The sequence below is a fragment of the Denticeps clupeoides genome, chromosome 13, assembly GCF_900700375.1.
Source record: "Denticeps clupeoides chromosome 13, fDenClu1.1, whole genome shotgun sequence".
NCBI classification, from domain to species: Eukaryota; Metazoa; Chordata; class Actinopteri; order Clupeiformes; family Denticipitidae; genus Denticeps; species Denticeps clupeoides.
In genome coordinates this window covers 16,250,604-16,271,364 of record NC_041719.1, presented here as the reverse complement: position 1 = coordinate 16,271,364, position 20,761 = coordinate 16,250,604, and the positions used below count along the sequence as shown (strand labels likewise).

Genomic DNA, 20,761 nt, shown 5'->3' with positions numbered 1-20,761 from the left:
CCCATGCAGGCCAACCGTGTCAGAAATAATGTGCCGTTTTGCCTTTGAAAAAGCCAACTTTGTATTTATAGAAAATATGAATAGACCACACCTTACTGAGTTTTGTTTCGATTTATTAATTGCAATTTATTAGCCATTTGTACAAGGGTTCCAATTGTAGTTTGACAAAAAAAATGGATTCCTCTGAACAATATTATTATTATTATTATTATTAGAGAGTTTGACTACAGTAAGGGGGTAGGGGGCAGGAAGCCCTCATCACTGTCAAAATTCAGTCACGTCAAAATCCCAGAGCCCTTAAGGCCCAGTTAGCGTGAAACAAATTGCTCCTTTTATTGTCGGGTGAGTAAATTGTGACCAGGAGCGTTTGTAATTCTGTCAGCTGCCATTCTCCTGCCGCCATTCACATGGGCCAGGGCTCTTTAATTGAGAGCGGCGGCGAGAGGCAGAGAGGCGGCAATGGGGGGTGGGTACCACGGCACATGGATATTTTAATCAGCACTGACTCCTGAGCCTGATGGAAATGAGTATGAACGCTGCGGGTATGGGAGGGGAGGGGTGGAAGGAAGGAAGGAAGACAGGACCTCTCGTCAGTAGACGAGTGTCCATACGGAGCCACTGGAAGGAAATGAAAGTTGCCGCAAAGCGCCAAGGACTTTTTTTTTTCCCCTGATGGCTCATCAGAAGCACTTAAGTCGTAGAAACATCAGAGGACATTGGCGCGCTGCAGCCCACGAAAGAAAAAAAAAATCTGCCTGTTTACAGCCCAGGCTCCCATGGTGCACTGGAATTATGCGAGTGCCATTGTTACCCCCGATTCCCAAACGGCCGGGACCTGGACATAAAATATTTTATTAATCAGCCCAAGCACAATGCGTTCCGGGTCATCCAGCATAAAAGAGAAATGAATTTACAGAGACTGACCTACATGACAAAAACGCTTCAATACAGACCAAAAAGAGAAACAAAAGGCATGATTGCATTGCGGTATCAGGGAAAGTCATATAATATCCTCCGTGCTGACGAAACAGAGGCTCCTTTTCAATGTCTTTGCCAGTGAGGTCACATGTGAACGTGCGCCTTTGTTTTTCTGTATTTGCCAAGGCATTTTCATATTCAAAACTGAGCCTGATATCGCTTTGGACGTTCTCATTTGTCCTTGCCACATTTTGTCATTAATCTTTGGCCCCGCTTTTCGTGTGAGGCATGGTGATTTGTACAAGGGTCCCATGGGGGAAGCCGAAGACTTTCTGAAATAATATAATGGCATTATGGCCACCTTAAAAAAAAAAAATGCTGCCATATAAATTATACATTAGCAGTGAATCTAAAGCTGAGGTAAAGTCATTCTGCGCTTTAAAAAGAAAAAAAAATCATTTCCTCCCCCAATCCTTTCAGGCCTGAGACACATCTTAAGACATCTCATTAATGCTCAAGTGCAACGTTTCATTAGCATGTTTGGATACACACACACACACACACACACACACACACAGAGGAGTAATGCCCTCCTACAGCGACCACCACAAAGGGAATTAGCCACAGATTAGGCGCCATTACACTTCAATGGCTTTGTCCTCGCGTTTGTTTTCTTTTTTCTTTTTTCGGCTCTTTCATACCCCTGATTTTGACCCGCTTGATGTGGAGATGTGGGTGAGCGTCTCTGGTGGGATGGAAAAGGAACACAGGAGAAAGGTGGAGAGGAATGTGCGAGGCACAAACATCCGGATAAGAGGAAGGAGTCACTGTGTCGGACATGTGCATGAATCATTTTACGGTCGTGTCACATGCATTCATCAAAATACAAACTGGACACTATCAGAGACACTGAGAGTAGATGCTTTTAAAAAGGCAATTTGACAAGGCTGCAAAGTAAACTGACCTTTTTAGAATTTTTTCAATAAAGACATTATTTTTTATTATTATTTTCCTGTTTTGTGTCATGTTGAAAATATTCAGCATTTTGAGCTATGGATGGGTTACTTTCAGCCTACATTCTGCCTGTAAAGACTTTCTTTCATATTCTTTTCATATTCTGAAATGTGCTTGTGATTTTATATCTTCATGTACAATGCTTTTGACCTCCAGCTCATGAAAAAGAGGGTACAACCGGAATTAAATACTAGAAATTTTGCTGTCCTTTATGTTCTGGGCTCTGATGCGCTCCTTTGGTGCCAGCCTTTCCCTGAAGAATAATCTGGAAGAATAATATATCCCAGTGACTTTGATTCTGGTCTGTATTTTTTCCCAGTGTCAATGAAGAATCTATGCATCAAAAGGTGTGCATTCAGGGGTAAGGAAAATGGTCCAATACCCTCTGGGCCAGAAAACAAGGTGAATGGGGTACAACAAGTACTAAGACACATTTTAAGTGAGATGAAGTACAAATGTGAAAAAAAAAAAAAAACAGGAAAGGTTGGGGGGTGGAGGGGGTGGGGGGTTTTGGTTTGGGGAGCCAAAGCCTGGAGACTTTACTGGCAGAGATGAATTAGAGGACTGGAAATAGCATTTCTTCTGATCCATTCAGTTCAGTGCTTACAACCCCCAACTCACCTCTCATTCTCAGAACGGAAAAAAAAGGAAATAACTGCGCGGGGGAAAGAAAGGAGCGACGGTAACACGTCTGGAAGTTGGACTGGGACGCCGCAGCTCGGGCAGCCCATTTAGATTATCTTTGCGAGTAAAGCGAGTGAAAATAATACACTTGACCCTTTTGTCTGTGCACTTTGAGAAGTTTGTTAGAACGGCTGGCCCCATAATAAGTCACTGTAGCTCATGTATATTAAGCAGAAATTCGATGGCTTTTATGATGAATTGCCAGGGTAGCAATGGGACACCTCTTTTGCATTTCAATACGAGTGACTGTCAGATTCTTATTTCATTACCAGCCAACATATTAGCTGATGGATTTTAATTTGCTGCACCCCTGCCCCCCGCCCCCCACCATTCCCTCCATTCTACAGCGCGGCAGCGTCCACAGAGACTACGTCCTGCTGTCTCGCATTGAAAAGAGTATGTAAGTGTGTACATGCACCTGCACGGTGTATTTTGTGGCAGATTGTGAAATGGAAGTGCGTTGTGTGAAATAATAGGCTGCAGGCTGCAGGGCCGCGCTCTGCTGAGTGGACGGAAAATCCCGGTTTAATTCATCCACTGATAAAAATCGGGGGTGTCTGTGAAACGGGAGACGTGTCATCTCTCTGACTCGTTCCTCCCCTCCCTGCTCTCTCGCCCTCTCGCGTCCTCAGCCTCTGTCTGTAATAACACCGCACGCTAATCTACGCGCTCGGAAGCTGGATTCTTCACGCTCGGCTAACTTGGAGAGGGCGACAGAAGCAAATAAAAGGTGCCCGGGCAATTAACAAACGACTTCGGCCTTTCCCGAGCCCCGTCTAATCTGTTTGTAGCAAATCCAACTAATAATGCGTTAATGGAGGGAAAGATTACAGCGGGAGGAACGAGGCTCTCTCCGCAGAGCTGGTAATTATGGCCTTTGTAGTGCTCGGTAGTCACAGCCTGAATCAAAAATGAGGCCAATGCGATACCTGAGTAACAGAGAGATCACTCACCGTTCCTCAGCTGGAAATGTAATATTTTCTTGACGCGTTGACTGGCTCTCAGCTCATAATCTTTGCCCTCAATAAAGCAGCTAGTACGTCTTTACCAATTAATGACAACCTCATTGCACATATTCGGGCTTTTTAATAGCCGTTCAGAACAAGCGTGCAGAGTAAAGCCTTGACCCGGAGCAGACAACAGCTCCGGTTCATGTAGAGTTCATGTTGAATTTTTACAGCCGGAAGATTCAAATTGGTCAACAAGTCCAGTCTTACAATTTGATTGTATGTCATTATAGACAGACATAAAGATTCAGGACCAATTTAGATGATGCATCTTTTGCGTCATTTTGAAATGGATACGTATTGCTGAGAGCGTAAACCAGATTAAAATATTTAAGTGCATGCATACCATATCACATTTGGGTTTTGTTGAAATTCAGGCAGTTCACGTCCAATGAATATCTTAAAATGGTACAAAGGTAAGTGGTGAATTGCCAGAGGTTAAAAAAAGGGGAAAAAATACAAAAATTTTCACAGAATAGGGTGGTGAAAAAGCAGACCATCACAATACATATAGAACAGGTCTGAGTACAGTCTCCTTCCCTCTTTAAATCATAGTGTGAAAGTGTCACGGCCAATACACCTCCAGCCCACCAGAGAGCGCCAGGCCAGCCGGGCAGACAGCAACCCGGAAACGGAAGTGAGAGTGGGCAGCGCCGAGTATTAAAGCCAGGTGACCCCGAGGAGACGCTGCCCGCTCTTTGATGAATTTATTCCCGGAGACGGCAGCCTTATTTACCCACGCCCGACTGATTAGAATCCATGACCGCGACCTTTGCCTGCCGCTCTTGTGACGACGATCTCCAAACGGATTCTCCATTGCGACCACGACCTTGAGTTTGCCTGCCCCCTTTTGCTAAGACGATCTCCCACGCTACCCCACCTTCCTGCCATCCCAGACGTCCTCCAGTCCAGCCTCCTTCCCTCGCTGTCGTGCTGCGGCGCGTTCACGTCCACACTCCCCTTCCAACTCACCTCCGGCCTGCCTATCACCAGTCAAGCGCCTTCGGTCCTCCTCCCCAGCTCGTCCAGTGTCCTCTCCCCACTCCCCAACTTGTCCCCTCGCTCCAAGCATGCCTGCAAATGCGTCCCCAAACTCGTCCAGTGACAGAAAGACTTTGGGCATTGTCTGCAGAGATGTTCACAGTTTTCAATGTTCTTACTAGGTGCCATACCTCAATTAGTCAGATTTTTATATAAATTTATTTTAGATTTCTCTGTGTTGTGTGTCATCCCACTCTGGGATTAAAAAAAGTTTTCTGATTCTGATTCTTCACCATCAATAGTTACTCAGAAACTGTGTTCTAAAGAAATTGAACAAAAACATCTCTATTAAAATGTCAGATAGAAACAACGTGGCCAACTTTAAATGCAAGAGAACTTAAGTCTCAAACCTTCAGACATAGTATAAAACCAGGTAACCAGGCATACAATGGCAGCACAGCATAGAGTAAGCAGGAATATATTTTAAAGTCTTATCTGTAAATAATGATATAAACCCACCACCCACCATTAGTTAATGAAATTAGAATTTTACTTTGCACCCAGATGACTCAATTTATGTAGAACTACTACAAATCTTCACTAAAATACATGAAAACACTAATCCTCCCCTGCATATCAAACCCTAAGCCAGAAGGCAGGCTTGTCTTTGACACAACGGATCACCTCTTTAGTAATAAAGGACACATATGCTGACAAATGTTTTAGACCTGTTAAAATGAAGGTTGAAATTAATAGACTGCTTAGTCTTGACAAATTATGGTAAATTAGGGCAAGATTAGTGGTTGAAACAAATTACCAGTTAGTGACTCCAAATGGGGCTAAATACCCCAAAATAAATTACATGCAGGCTTCAGTTTCTCGTGCTGGCCATGCTAAGCAGTCCATCCGAGAAGAACTTTTTTGAAAGACAAAGCTGAAGTTATAGTTTTTTTTCCAGCACTGTACCGCCCGGATTAGCTGGCGCCATGCAATCCGTCTTCTCTCGAAGGTGCTATTTATAGCTGGTTGAATGGATTTGCGCGATAGGGCCATATGCTTGAGTGCATCGTTGAGGTTCATAACTCAATATTAATGGATACTTACCAGTACTACTAAAGGCGGTTAAGCTAATAGTCAGTGAACGATGACAGAGTCGGATGATGGATGGAACTCCTGCCTGCAGCAGTGCATCGTGTATTTTTTGGTGAGGGAGGGTGGCAATGGAAGTAGAAAGCGCAGTGTTCACCGACTGCTGAGACAGAGGCCGCCTTTCCAGATCTCCTCCCACCCTCCTCCTTCCTCTCCATGTCATTCGGCTAATTAGCTGCTTAATTGGACATGGGGAGCCTTTTGCTGTGCTCATCGTGATGAGAGATTTATTGGGGAGATAATCCGCAGTGAAAAGTGTAGTGGGCTGTAGAGCACCAGCCTGGATCTGATGCCACGCTGGCTGTTTCTGGCTCCTGAGAGAATCAGCGGTTGCTGGGCACTCGGCAGGGAAGGCTTTATTCAGATTTCTTGTATTTAGCATTTGGTGTTTATTAACTCTATTATCCAAATTGATCACGGCAATTGTTGATTTGAGTAAGTAATTGCAGGCAGACGACTTTTTTTTTAATGCACATTTCGAAATTCATTTGCATTGTACTACTGCTGATAATTAGTTTCTAAATTATATATACATTTACATGTGAACCCGGGTCTTCTGGTTCACAGGCGAGTGTCTTACCCACTAGGCTACTACCACCTTGTACTTATTATATGTACTTATTATATTCAAGCAGGAAGATAATCAGAAAGCCCTTCACAAATTCCACAGATTAAAAGAGGTTCTGGGTGATGATGGTTTTGCATTTTCCTTCGGTACCGTTGAGGATAAACACCGTTTGTGGGCTGCTGTCGTAGGTTCACATGAAAACCAGCACGTTAGCTGGTAAGCTGGTCTGATCATTTGCTGTGTGATAAAATGAGTCAAGGGAGATGACAGAACCATGCACGCCTCACCCAACGTTGATCCATTTTAGCGAATCTGAACCAGGCCTTCAGCAGAAATGTCTGATCCTGCACTTGTCTCTGTCATGGTCTTATATGGGCAAGCTTTACTTTTAAGAATAAATTGTAAATAATTTCAATTCATTAATAGTCAATCCTAAATGCTGCACCTACCAATCAGCCATTAAATCAATCACTACACTATGTCAATTTTACATTTAAAGAGTTGATTTTAACTCCAAATTAGAGTTAAAAAAAATTGTGTCAAAATTTACAAACAAAATGTGTAAAAATATGTGACACTGAGGGTTTCACACTGTTAGAGTAATGTAATATAACACCTTATCAAGTTGTTTTTTACTCAAAATTAGTTTAATAATAACACTGATGTGTAATAATATATCATTTGTTTTTACATATTCATTATATGATGCTGTATTTCTAAATGCCTGAGATCAAACCTGTATTATGTAGCATGTAGCTTCTCGAATATCATTACACTGATGGGTAAATGCTGCCAATATGTCCTCACTTGACATCAGTGAAACTATAACACACTTGCAGCATTCCATGTCAGAAGGACGGTAGGGATGTGCGGATCGATCCTAAATATCAATACCAAGTTAGTATCAATATTGGATCGATACTAGCACAATGTATTGATATTCTTCTATTTCTGTACCACATTCCAACTGAATGTAAACGTGCCAGTATAAATCACACATCAACATGACTCAGGGATGTCATAGAAAGGGGCTCTGGGTCAGCACAGACTCCGCCCCCCGGCAGCTTAGTACCCAACACAAACACCCAACAAACTAAAATGCTCAATGGTGGGCCAGTGCCACCCTGTGCACCATGTACTTGGATGGGCCTCGGAAGCTGTGGCCCACATCAGATGTGCACAGTGAATGAGAGCAGGGTTAAATACAATGATTCCTGCTGACAGTCCCTTGCTATGGAGCTTTTAGTAAAGCAGGATTTGTTAGATTCCTTGACTTGTACTGTGGACTTCATCACTACAGACAAGAAAAATCTAAACGTCTTTTTTGACTCACCAGTTTCACCTTTCCATTCACTAGTTTTTTTTTTTATTATTGACAGCAGAACACCCACACGCTCCCTTCTCGCTCCTCATCTACTGGAATGTCATCTCTACTTCCCCCTGCATTAACCGTAGGCTAATATAAAAGTAATTGGAAAAACTGACGCCAGCCAAAGCTCCAATTAACGGCGTCACCACGGTTCTCCATTCTGTGTAATCCGCAATAATGGCAGGCATGTTTTGGGGGGGCACGGGATTGCCTGTGTTCACAGCTAACCTCTTGACACCAGCCTGGTCGGCCTGGCTCAGAATCCCCCCTCGCCACAATAATCTCAATTTCCGACCGTCTTCTTTCCATTCCCCAACTGCGACAGCGGCGTGCCTCCACGTTGCTCCGAGTCATGGTGTCCGCCTGATGGAGCGGGAGGTGTAATTGACTGCTGACGACTCCACTGCAGGAGCCTTAATTATTACCCCAGGGTACGGCGACCATCGGACGAGGGTCCACCGCGGCCTTTCAGCAGACTGAAGCGGCTTGTGCCTTTGCTCTCTCTGCATTCAAAAGTTTTTTTGTTCACCACAGTCCAGAGTCAGGACTGAGCGCTGTTAAATTCAGCCAAGGCCATTAACAGATGGGTTCATCTATTTGGTAAAGTGTGGTGTGTTGTTGGTGGCATTTCAACTGAACTGTTCACACACACAAACACACACACTACCATTCAAAGTTTACAGTTGACTAGGAATTAAAGATTTCAATTAGTTTGTCGAAATGAAAAATAGTGACTGTAGTTTGGAAGAATCCTCAATATGCAGCAATTACAGCTTGGTAGACTTTGTGAGTTCTAGAGAATTCAAATAATTAATTAACTATTTACCATTAACTAACTAACTAACCACTTACCATTGCCATTGGATCTCGAGACTAATTGTTGCGGCCATTTTCAGTTAGTTGTTGACAAGAGTAGTTTTGATTAAATTGATGTTGTTGTGCTATAATATTGGATAAAACCTGTTTTCTATCAAAAAAGGCTCCTTCCTAAGCTTTTCAGCAGCTCTAATTAATTTTACACTGCATATTATCTAATATATAAGTAAACCCCCATGAAAAACATACAACTTGCCATATGAGCTACTGTGTAAGATGCTGTTACTGTTCAGCTCTGCATTCATCTTGTGATTGTCAGTAAATATAGAGACTTCCATACAAATAGTCACAGTCTTCACAATGATAAAATCAGTGTGAAAGCACTGTACTGCAACTGCAGAGTTGATTCTGCGGAAGTTTGTGTGCTCTGTTCAGTAGCTGGGTAAAGTAAGCAAGTGAAAAGACATGGAGAGCCTTTCCTTTGTGCCGGCGTCTATATTGAGCCTTTCCCGGGGGTGGACATGGACGGGGGCGTGAAACAATCGGACAAAATGGCCTTAATGTGCTTAGAGCCTCTTCTTTCTTTAATCGAGGCACACACACACGCAGCACAAAGGGAGACGGAGTAAACGCTGTCCTCCACCGCTGCCACCAGGCCTCTGTTTCCCTGCTAGTCTGCATCAGCCATTCCGATGCAGACACACAGGATTTGCCCGGGTTCTTTCACTCCACAACTCTCTTATCCGCAGATGGCCTTTCTTCTCCGTAGGCATGGACGAGTCGAGCACAAAAGCTCTTTGAGAATGAAAAAGGAAATGGGGGGATTTTTTAAAAGTATAATTTTACAGTCATTTTGTTTGATCTTTTCATGGTCAATATATTTCATTGGACTTGTCACAGGTGAGACACTGGACTAACCCCATGCATATTTCACAGTGCCATTTTAAAAAACAACAATAAAATAAGTCATTTTTCCTGATCAAATCTGTTTTCCATGGAATCTGTTTTCCCTTCCAGATGTTAAGAAAGATATAACCACTGGAGGAATGATTGAACTTTGTGACATTTAATTTTTGCACTTGCAGTTCTTCTGCAAGTGCATGGCAAACTTTGTATGGCAAACTTTTGTGGGGTGGCACTACATTAACCTAGTGTAGCTCCTTAATGTGGTTTGGCCTGGAGCGCACATACCTGCCACCAACAAGACACCTTCAACACTGGTTTAATCTCTTCACGGTGATTTTGTTCTTCCTTTTCTCCCTCTCTCTCGCCCAGATGAAATATTCAGACACCAAATCCGTTCGAATTGTCCAAATGGCCCATCTGTAATTCGACAATGGAGTAAAAGAGGAGGGTGAGGAGGGAAAGCGTTACCTGGAAGAGCATGCTGGGTATTAAAGATGGCTGCCTCTGGCCCCAACTCGCCCTCGCCCTCAGTCTAATATTCAGAGAAGAAGAGGGTGCTTTTGTTATTGGCCTCCCACACTTTGGCAATTATCACAAACTCCACTTCCCGCTGCCCCCCGGAGCCTGAACAACTGAGCAGGCCAGAGTGGGAGAATAGCGACATTTATATATATATATATATATATTTTCTATCTCTCTCTCTCTCTCCTTTTACTTTCCATAGATTAATTTTCCAGGATGCCCTGTCACTGGACGTACGGGGAGTGTGTGTGCGAGTGAGGGAGATGGAGAGCGAGTATAAAAGGCGAGGAGGTTGGGGCTATGGTGCGCAAGCCTTTTTGGTTCCCCCCCTCCCCTCTTTTTTTTTTTTCCTTGACAGATCATTTTCCGAGCGGGGGTATCAGGGGGTCTGGCGATAATTGGCATGCAGATTGCTGCTGATGGCGTCGCGCGGCAGAAGAAAGGAGACGGCTAGTTAGAATAATGAGGCTGGCCCACTGATGGATGGCTGCGAGAGGAGGTCATACAAAATGTTGCAGACACAATCCTAACCTACCCCCTCCCACTTTCCTCATACACACACACACACACACTCGTACTGAAGAACTGTACAGCAGAAGCACACACACCTTTCTGTCTTTCTTCCCCTCTTTTTTTCCCCTGCATACGTCTGTCCTTCATCTCTGAGGGGTGCTGAGGAGATGCTGGTTGCAGACCTCACTCCAAGAGACGCCAGTGTCATGGCTCATTAGGAGCCCTGGGCCCAAACTGCATAAACAGGAAGGAATTAGCATGTCAGCGCTAATCCACCTCTGACAGGAAATGTCAAACACAAGCATTAATCAGGCGGGCGGTGGACTAATATTATGAATATTTGTGAAGTGCTTGATCAGTCCTATTTAATGCACATGAAGGGTAACTCACTGTGGTACCAGCTATTGTTCATTTGCTGGGCGGTACTTAGCTTTGCATCGTGCCCTGTATGCGCCATTCGTGCAAATTGCTGACAACGTCAGAGCACGATTCTCACTACCACTTCTTTCCAATTCTCCTGCTTAAGATTCCAAGTAAAACAGACTGTGACCCCCTGTGGACAGGAGGTGCATGATGCGCACGTGCTGTCAGGGGATTACTTTCAAAATAATTTGTCGGTCGGTGGAGCTTGTTTGGAGGGTGTCTCCTTACAGCGTACAAAGCATGGTGAAAAAGAAAACCCTCCATCGAGTCGACCACCCCTGTCCAGGGTGTCCTCCTTCTGGTCTGTTATCTGCTCTGTAGCTCTGGGTGGGCATGCATGCCTCTCCCGTCTCTGGCCTCCGCTCCCAGTCCGGGGTGTGTGCTCTGCGGTCTCAGACAGGGCCTGGAGGGTGAGGCTGAGGCCTAGTAGTTAAGGTTTAATACACAAAAGCACCTGTCACGTCCCCTCCACCCTGTTCTCCTGCTGATCACCTCTAATCCCCGCAGCTATGGAGATAATTAGCCCAGGCTGTCATCTCCACTGACGTACCCCCCCTTCTTTTCATCACCCTTCCAGCCCAGGTAGACTCAAGTGAGGAATTTAGACAAGAGTGACTGCTGCTAAGCACCTGAATCGCTGAGTCTGAAACGCTGAGGTCAAAAAACGTTCGTCTGGGCCTTGCAGTATGTAATGTGTATGCTTCTCTTCCATTTTATAGTTTTGTAGAAATGTCACGCTCCTAAGTCTAGGGGCCTGAGAAACGCAACAAGGGTGTGGAGAGGAGGAGGTCCACTGTTATTCACTCACAACCAAACCAAGCATACAAACCGTGTTTTTTTTTACAGTGAGCTAACAGGTACAATAAAACAGCGGACGCAGCACAGCTAACCAACATCAGTACAGCCTAAAGGAAGGGAAGGTCCAGCGGGGATAACAAAAAGGGCACATAAAGCTAACAGGCTAACACAGGCTAACAACAAAGGGGTCCATCACACAAATCAACAACACACTAGAATGAGATCCCCAACGGTGCTCCTTGCAGATCTTCATGGACCCTGGGGACCTCCCAAAAGAGTCAGGGTAAGCTGGTAGGCTTTAAGTCCTCCCTCGAAGTCCACCTAAAAGAGACAGGACACAAAAACACAGCCAGCCACACAGAACACATGGGAGCATACATCCAGGGACATAACTAGAAACACATTCTCAAGTCAAGTCAAGATCTTTATTGTCAAGACTACTATATACACAGTATACAGGGTAACAAAATACTGCCCCAAGCCCCCCATGGTGACTTTATAAGAGTATCAAAATGTATTGTAGGAAATTAAAGCCACCTTAAGCTCTATTAATTACATAATAGTAAATGCGACAGACTCCCCTAATATAGGCCAACCTTACAGTCTTTGTTCCAGTTCATCCCAAATGTGTTGTCATGTCTTTGTGGACTCTTCTGTGTAATGCTCGAATAGAAAGGGGTCTTCCCCAAACTGCGCCCACCATTTGTGAATGGTGGGCGCATTAAAATTTGCCTGGGTGTCTGGTGACGTTCTCCCACACAGTTCCATCTCAGTGCCAAATGGAATAGCTCGGTTTTTCACAATCCGTGGAGCTGTGGAACCCATTCCATCCCAAAGTTTGGAACAATTAGCTTTTGAATCTTGAGAGCACTAGTGACCTTTTTTTTTTTACACAAAATGGAAATTATCAGTTGTGATTTTCCATGTTTTTTCTCAGTGGCTGAGTTGCTGTTATTCCTAAACACTTCCACTTGCCAATGATACCACTTCTAGTTGACCACGGTATATCCAACTGGGATGAAATCTCACAAACCATCATATTGCACTTAAAGTCACTGACCTCTTGAGCACAACCTGTTTGTTTCATCATCATCTGTAAATGGAGACTGCATACATTTATAGACCTGTGGCAATGGGTTCCGTAATGGAGAGGCTTGGTCTTGCTCATATTAATTGGAGGAGCAAGAGGTCTTATTGTTAGATTATTGGCGAGTAACTACAGGCTTCTGCACTCATTTCTCATTGGCCAGTATTTCCCGCTACAGCATCCGCACTCTTCAAATGCAGCTCATTAAATACACAATGGGTGATAATGAAAGGTTCATAAAAATAAATTTACAGCTCCACCGTTTACTTACTCCATTGGAATGAGAAAAGAGAAGATTATTAAATGCTAATGATTAAGATAAGACCCATGCAACGGCAGGATTGTAAATTGAGTCATTTTGATTCAGCATGCCCTTTGACCAGCCAGTATGATACTGAACTCAGCTGGATGCATCTTTAAAAGGAAGAGAAATGAATAAAAGCCCAGACTGTTTTCTCATGAGTTTTCTGCCCAGGGACAGCAGCCAGCCATCCCGGAGGTCCTCCTGCAAACTTAATCTGGTTTGCACCCCCCATCAATGCAAAACAGAAGGGAACAAATTCACTGTTTCATCCTCATTCTTCCAGGCACGCCAAGGAGATGTATACAGTACACAGCAGATCAAAGTCTTAATTGAAAAATAATTATAGGCAGTTAATCACGCCGAGCGGCGGGCTAATTGAAGTGAAAACAAGGAGGCGAGTGGAGGCCCTCCAAATCGTAGCAGAAAGAGGATATTGTGTGCGCTCAAGTCTTTAATAAAGCGTTGTCTTCAATCCCCCATTGTCTCCCAGATTAAATTGGAGAGGGCTATTAGCAGAGTTAATTGGCTCTCTAATTTAGATCTGGCCCCGCTGAATGCGTAACGGATGCGAACCTCCAGAGCTGATGACGTGCGCACTCTGTCATGCTGTCCTGCCGGACCCTGATTGGTTAATTGCTCTGGGAGCGTCGAAGTTTGCGCCCATCCTTCAAACACCGGGAGCTGCTGCATGCCGAGTTCACCGTAATTCTCTTCCTGTCAGATGGAAGGGTGTGCTCCGTGCACAAAGGCAAATGCAGGCTGGATCTGCAGCGATACTGTGGGCGTGGCTTTATTTACAACAGTGTTTGTTCTGCACGGAGAGGCAGGGAGGTATTTATTTAGATACATGTAAATGAGACAAAATAGTTCTCCTCTCCATCATGACTAACAAATGATCTTTATACATACAAGAAACCATGACAAAGCATTCATGTCTTCTTTTTACCATTGTATTATAAAGTGTGAACTTAACTGAAAAGTTAGTGCATTAAGAAGCCAAGTGTGCTTCAAGTCCTTCTCCATAAATGCTAGGATGAGGTTAAACCCCAGTGATACTTGCTGCCCCAAAGGGACTTTCTAAGCCCCATCCGAGCTGCCAAATGTTAACCAAACATTGCAAACAAGTAGCCAGATGGTTCCTCCCTGCTCCCGCTGATAGGGGCTTGGGTTGGATGTGTGAGTTATTGTGCTGTCGTGGGTGTTTAGTGGTGGAGAGGAGCTGGAATGGGCCTGAGGAGCTTTGGTCTGAAGGGATTTTTGTTCCCAGTGCACAGAGACTGAGAGATGCTTTAAAACGGTATTAGAATGCATCCCACTGGACAAAGAACAAAGGGCAAAGACTCACAGTGTACTGAGATTCAGAGCTGCCATGCACTGGTTCTGACTGGTTCGGCTTGGAGGGAACGTTGCTAGACCAAACATTGTTCAACTTTTTAAATATTGGTCTTAAAAACTTGTTTCGTAGTCTGCCTAGACATCTAGTATTATGTGGGGTTAATGCAATTAATTACTCTCAAATTTCTGGTTGTGGTGGTAATAGTGGGTAACACACTCGCCTATGAACCAGAAGACCCAGGTTCAAATCCCACTTACTACCATTGTGTCCCTGAGCAAGACACTTAACCCTGAGTTGCTCCAGGGGGGGAGACTGTCCCTGTAACTATTGATTGTAAGGCGCTCTGGATAAGGGCGTCTAATAAATGCTGTAAATGTAAATGTCCCTATGACTGTTTTTAATAGTAATTCTATTATTGCCACCGCTACCACCAACAAGGTCTGGCTGCTTTAAACATGTGCTGGCCTGCTGTCACATGCTGTCCGTAGAAAAACAACAACAAACAGTTTGACTTGGCTTTGGGCTTCGTCATTTGAAAAGATCACACTTATCACACTTTCTGCAAATGTATGGCCTGCTGCGACTCCAGGAGTCTAATCTGGGGGTGGCCTGCCCTCTAGTGGTGAAGGAGCAGCACTGTGTGTTATTGATTGCCGAGCAAGAGTCATTTTGGAGTACAGAGCGGGTATCTGGGCTTGGAGAGGTAGTAAATGCCCCCCCGCCTCCGCACCATTTTACAAGGCTGCCTTTCATCTTGTCAACAGCACACTGTTTTGTGTGCCTTTTCCCTGAGGCACACAAGATTGGAGGCTCGTACAATGATCACGAGAGCTCAGAAAATTACCGAAGGCAGGTGCCTCTGTTGCTAAGGGCCAAAAGCTCTCATTTGCTTTCCAGGGGGAAGTCGGTTATTTGAGGTCGCATTTGATAAATGTGACAAGCACTGTTAATGTCTACATTCGGAGCAAAGGAGGAGGGATGCAAGTTGCAGGGAGCAAAATGGGGAAGAGATATTAACCGACATTTATTCACATTTGGCCCTGAATGTACTCCGATAAGAGAGCCAAGGTAACCTGCTTTGTTGACAGAGCGATAAGGGCCAGTGGCCCTGCTGTGAAGAGGGTGCACAGCCAGATCCTGCTGGCCAGGGGACATGAATAAGTCCAGCCGCTCCAGTATCCATGCCGCTCTCCACACAACTCCCGGCATTCAGGAGAAATGGAAACATACATCTGCTTATGCGGCACACTTACGTGCAGCTCTAGTACAAATACTGTACTAGACACAGATATAGTCATTTTTTCCCCCAGGAATGATCAAATTTACATTTGAAGCAAAGATCTAAGATATTGAATGAAAAGAATGCCAAATTGGGTAAACAGAAATTCCACAGAACCGTTATCAAGTGTTTTTTGTGGCAAAATATGTTGTTGAAAAATGTTAGAATTACGACTTTCAGTGTTTCAGTCAGGACAGCTGTAGTTTTAAATTATTAATTATTCGATACAGAAGCCTAAAAAATCAGATGTTTAAAATAAAGAAGATTTTAGGAAAGAATAAAATAATAATTTCATTTACCATTTTAACTGATTCATTGAGAAAATAAAATAGTAGTGAGGAACTACTGACTGGGTAACAGCATCTCTCAATGTTGTGGATGTGTACCTACAAAAGTGGGCCAAGGAAGGTTAAGGTGGGAACCAGGATCATGGCTGCCCATGGCATGATTGTAGGGACTGAACACTAGCCCGAATCCACAGAAGAGCAGCTGTCACATATTTCATTTCTAGCCCGGTGAAGAGATGGCAATAGAACACGACCCGTCGATGGAGGAAGAGTGATGCTCTGCACTATTTTCTCCTGCATTCATGTGCACGATCTGCAGACCATCTCCACCCCTTTGTGGTCACTTTGCAATGGTTCAGGAAGGGTTTGAGGAACATGATCGACGCGTGCACCTCGGAGGTATAACCTTACTTGCAGTAGGTCGGGTGTTCAGCCTCGGGTTTCACTTTTGTATTCCGGTAAACACTTTAAATGAAATATGACATTTCGAGAGTAAAAAAATGGATTCCCTTTTTGTTTTGGAAACGGCGAACGCTGAAAGACAAGAGCCTCATCTGGACAAGCTTTTGGGAACCTGAACCGAGATTCCACAATTTCAGAATCATCATCCTTAATGATCTCAGCTATGAATCATCATCCCTAATGAAATCCCTGCTATGAGTGAATCAGATGAGCGTGTGTCTGTGTGTGTGTATGTGTGTGTGCCTCTCATATGGATATTAGTTCCGTCAGTGAGCTGAACAGAGAGAATAGCTGGAAAAGAAGGCAGTAACTGGAACATTAATGAAATTGGCAGTTGTGAGGTGTGTATCCAGTTTATTACGACACCCAGCCATGAACCGAAATGCTACAGCTCATGTGCTGTATTCTTCATACAAACATGATGCAGTGTGGTATCGGCCAGAAGCAAATAAGTTTCTGTTCAGCACAATGTTATCAGCATCTGGCTTTGTTTGATTATTCAGCAGACTGGTACACTTGGTCAATTGAGTCAGAGACGAGAACAGCAATTAAAATGAACCACGGTACAAGAGTCATTAAAACATTCAGAACCTATTCAAAATGCTTTGATAAATTATTTCTAATTACTTTATGTTGAGTGGGTGAATTTTGTCTGTTGCATTTTTCTAATTATTAATGAGATGCTAATTCAGTCACTGCGGGACATTTGGTCATGTTATGCCACATGCTTGACTGTAAACCAACCCAAGCTTCAGAACACGGTCATTCGTTTTTGGCATGTCTGTATTTTCTTACTCCTTTTTCCGTCTATAATTGACCACACCACTGCTGAAATGTATTCCAGCTGCAAAAACGCAAAAACATTCCATGCTCATAAAAGAATACAAAACTCTCCAAAATGAACATATCTCCTTTGGCAGGCGGGTGAATGTTATCACATTTGTTAACATTTAGCCATTAACCTCATGATACAGCAAAATCATTTTGTGGAGCTCAAAAATGTTTCTTTCGCCTCAACACATATTCCTTAATAGATAAGACATTCAAACTTATAATGATATATACAAATACACACGCGAACCTTTTTTTTTCAGCAGGCCACAAACAAACTACATGAAGTAATGACTTGATTCAAATGGAAAGTAATGACCAAATGAATCATCTCCTAACCCAGGGCCCTCTTTGTGTAAACTGTGTCCATTACATTTAACAGTTAAATGCAGCAGTATTGGTTAAATGACTTCAGGCTTTGTATGAGACAAGCCGATACACACGAGAATTAGTGTGTAGATCCCAGCCAGAGTCGTGATTCTGTAACAATTTGGCATCTCTACTTTACACCCGGTATTTACGGATGAAGACATTATTCAATAAAAATAGTCAATATATCGAAGTAAAATGTAGTAAATCAATACAGTGATTCATGCTATCAATTTCACTAATAGCCTTTAAGGTATTGTAAAGACATTCATTTTTTCTTCACTCATAAATGTTTGCACTTGAAATAAGTTCACATTCTTCTCAGTAAAATTAGTAAAATATAAAATGTAATTGGATTTATCTAACATTTAATGCTAATTCTGTATAACATACAAGTAATATAATTTGACACATACAGTATACAGCATTTCGTTCGTCCATTGAGTTTATGACACTTTTGAAGAATTGTGTCACATTGAAAAGCTGACCCGTTGGCGATTTCAATCAAATGCTTATCAAAGTTTCGGTAAACATCTCACTTGGCTTCCTTGGTTTCATGTGGTGTGTTCCTTCTCAGTGTGAGCCCCGGTAGCTGTTCCCACCCTAACGGCCTGATGACATGTTCATGAACAAACAATGATATAGAGGTGCGACCCAACATAAGGGTCAAACATGTTTGTGGCTCGCTCACACACGCTTACATACACACACACGCACACTGACACACACTTGAACAGCAGCAGGGGGAAGCTAAGGGCTTGTTTTCCATCTTCTTTTCGTGGACTTTCAGAGCGACGGTTCCAGCATGGCCGCTACCTTGTGTCAGGTAATGGGCTTTGTGCTCAGCATACTGGGAGTCGCTGCAGTGATCGCTGCAACGGCAATGGACCCATGGAGCACAGAGGATCTTTTTGATAACCCAGTGACGGCCATCTACAGCTACTCGGGTCTCTGGAGGTCATGCGTACGACAGAGCTCCGGCTTCACCGAGTGCCGTCCTTACTTCACCATTCTGGGGCTGCCAGGTACCATGCTATCGCCCTTTAAGTAAAAAACAAAAAGTTTTTTGTACAAGCAGTCAAAGGGCTGATGAATGTATATATGGATTAAAAGATAAATGCTAATGAAGGATCATAGGAACCTGTACTTTGATTATAATTTTTTTTTTATTCAGCTAAAGCTGAACTGCAGACTTGAGGTTGGCACCAAATGATCTATCTGCAAGTGTCACTTCAAATGTCACTTCTATCCAGTTTGTTAGCAGTTTATGTCAGGTCAAAATAGGTTTTATATAATGGGATGGAGCAACAATGTATTTATCGCGTTGAGATAACTGTAGTAAAATTGTGATGTTTTAAGATGGCACAGAAATCCCAGAAAAACACCCGGTGAGATCTTTAGAAGAAAACTTTATCAGTAAATAAGATGTTGGCTACAGTTGAAACTGTAATATTTGCACTAATATTCTTTATGAGTTTTTATCATTTGTCATGCAGAATTCAAAATGTGGGCTCAGATATGAGTCCAGAGGATGGTCAAGAAATAAGGAAAGGCCCCACCCCATTAGTCATTAGCGGAAATATTTTTTCTGGAAATGAGGCCGGAAAGAGTGACAGCAACTAATGAATATTTTGAGCAAATAAAAGATAAGGTGCGCTTCCGGCTTGAACAAAGTGTAGAGAAACGGCAAAGGATTCATTTCTGGTCTTTGGCACAGTCAAGCGGAGCTGTCCCTGACCTTGCCAAGAAGGAGCTCTGAAATGGCGGCCACGATGTTTCAGATTATTGGCTTCATGTTGGCGGGAATAGGCCATTTTCTCACATGTTCCGCCACAGCCATGGATATGTGGAGTTTGCAAGATCGCTCCTTAACGGTTGTAACCAATTTTTACACTTACTCTGGGCTATGGAGATCATGTGTTGGAACATCGTACGGCACTGAGCAATGCCGACCGTACTATACCATTCTGGGGCTACCGGGTATGTGAGATTAACTGGCATTTAAAATACGTTCCTTTTGCAGTAGATAAGGCCCTTTGTTTGACTTTCTGAAGGTGTTCTTTACTTAATCAAGAAAGTCACAGGTCTTGTGGCCGCTGGCCAGTGGAACCATGTTTTTTGGTTATATGTTTCAGACTTGTTGTAGGCGTGTCACTTTGATAAGATATATTTGTTGTTTAATACACTTATTGGTTTTTATAAAGTAGAACATGAAGTGAAACTGGAGGTGGATGCCCAGAGCAGCATTCTTTTTTTATCATTTATATGAACATGACAAAAACCTTACAGAGTTCTGCTGTGACCTGTCAATTTCTTACTGGAACAGTAGGTGTTATTTCATGCAATCACTTACACAATCCAAATTCAATTGACGGCACATGGAAGAATTTTTCTATTATGTTTTTTTTTTTTTTTTTATTATAAATGCATTTGCTGAGGTACCTTTGGCCTTAATCTGGCAAGGCGTCTTTACTTCTTTTATGGTAAATAATAGCTGAATTCATTCTGCCGTAAGACTGGAATCTACAACAAAAACTGTCAAAATACCTTTCAATTGTGATGCCTTCAGGCACTGAATAAAGGCTTTTTGTTAATATATTTTATTTCATTTTTGTGTTGGCCTTCAGGTCTCTTCCAGGCTGTGAGAGCGCTGATGATTGTTGGAATCGTCCTTGGAGCGATTGGTGTCCTCATTGCCATTTTCGCACTTAAGTGTCTGAAAATGGGGAATATGGAGGACAATGTAAAGGCAACCATGACATTGACCTCTGGAGTCATGTTTATACTTGGAGGTGCTGTACAGTCCCTTATTCCTTCTGTGTCTATGCACTGTTCAAGTATTTTTTTTTTTCCAAAAAAATTGCTTAAAAAATTATTTTTCTCTTTACACCTGTAGGAATTTGCGGCATTGCTGGAGTTTCTATCTTTGCCAACCTGATCGTTACTAACTTCATGTTTACCACCTACTCCTACTCTGAAGTTGGGGTGTTTGGTGGTGGTGCAGGTGGTGGCCTAGGTGGTCCCCTCACACCAAGGTGAGAATACTGCCAAACTGTGTCACGACAACTCACTTGTCCACTCAGCTCTTTGTTCTGATCTCAGTTGTACTGACAAAACGCTAACAGTGAATGTTGCGTT

General features: G+C 43.2%; 1 protein-coding gene across 1 annotated transcript in view; it reads left to right on the top strand.

Moving 5' to 3' along the window:
* Positions 1 to 20,761, top strand: part of LOC114802572 (claudin-18-like) — a 37,867-nt gene that overhangs the window by 16,344 nt on the left and 762 nt on the right. Inside the window, exons 2-4 of the mRNA XM_029001603.1 lie at positions 18,414 to 18,648; positions 20,251 to 20,415; positions 20,520 to 20,658. Of these exons, the coding sequence (XP_028857436.1) occupies positions 18,429 to 18,648; positions 20,251 to 20,415; positions 20,520 to 20,658 (524 nt within the window). The 5' untranslated portion in view covers positions 18,414 to 18,428. The remainder of the gene's footprint in view (positions 1 to 18,413; positions 18,649 to 20,250; positions 20,416 to 20,519; positions 20,659 to 20,761) is intronic.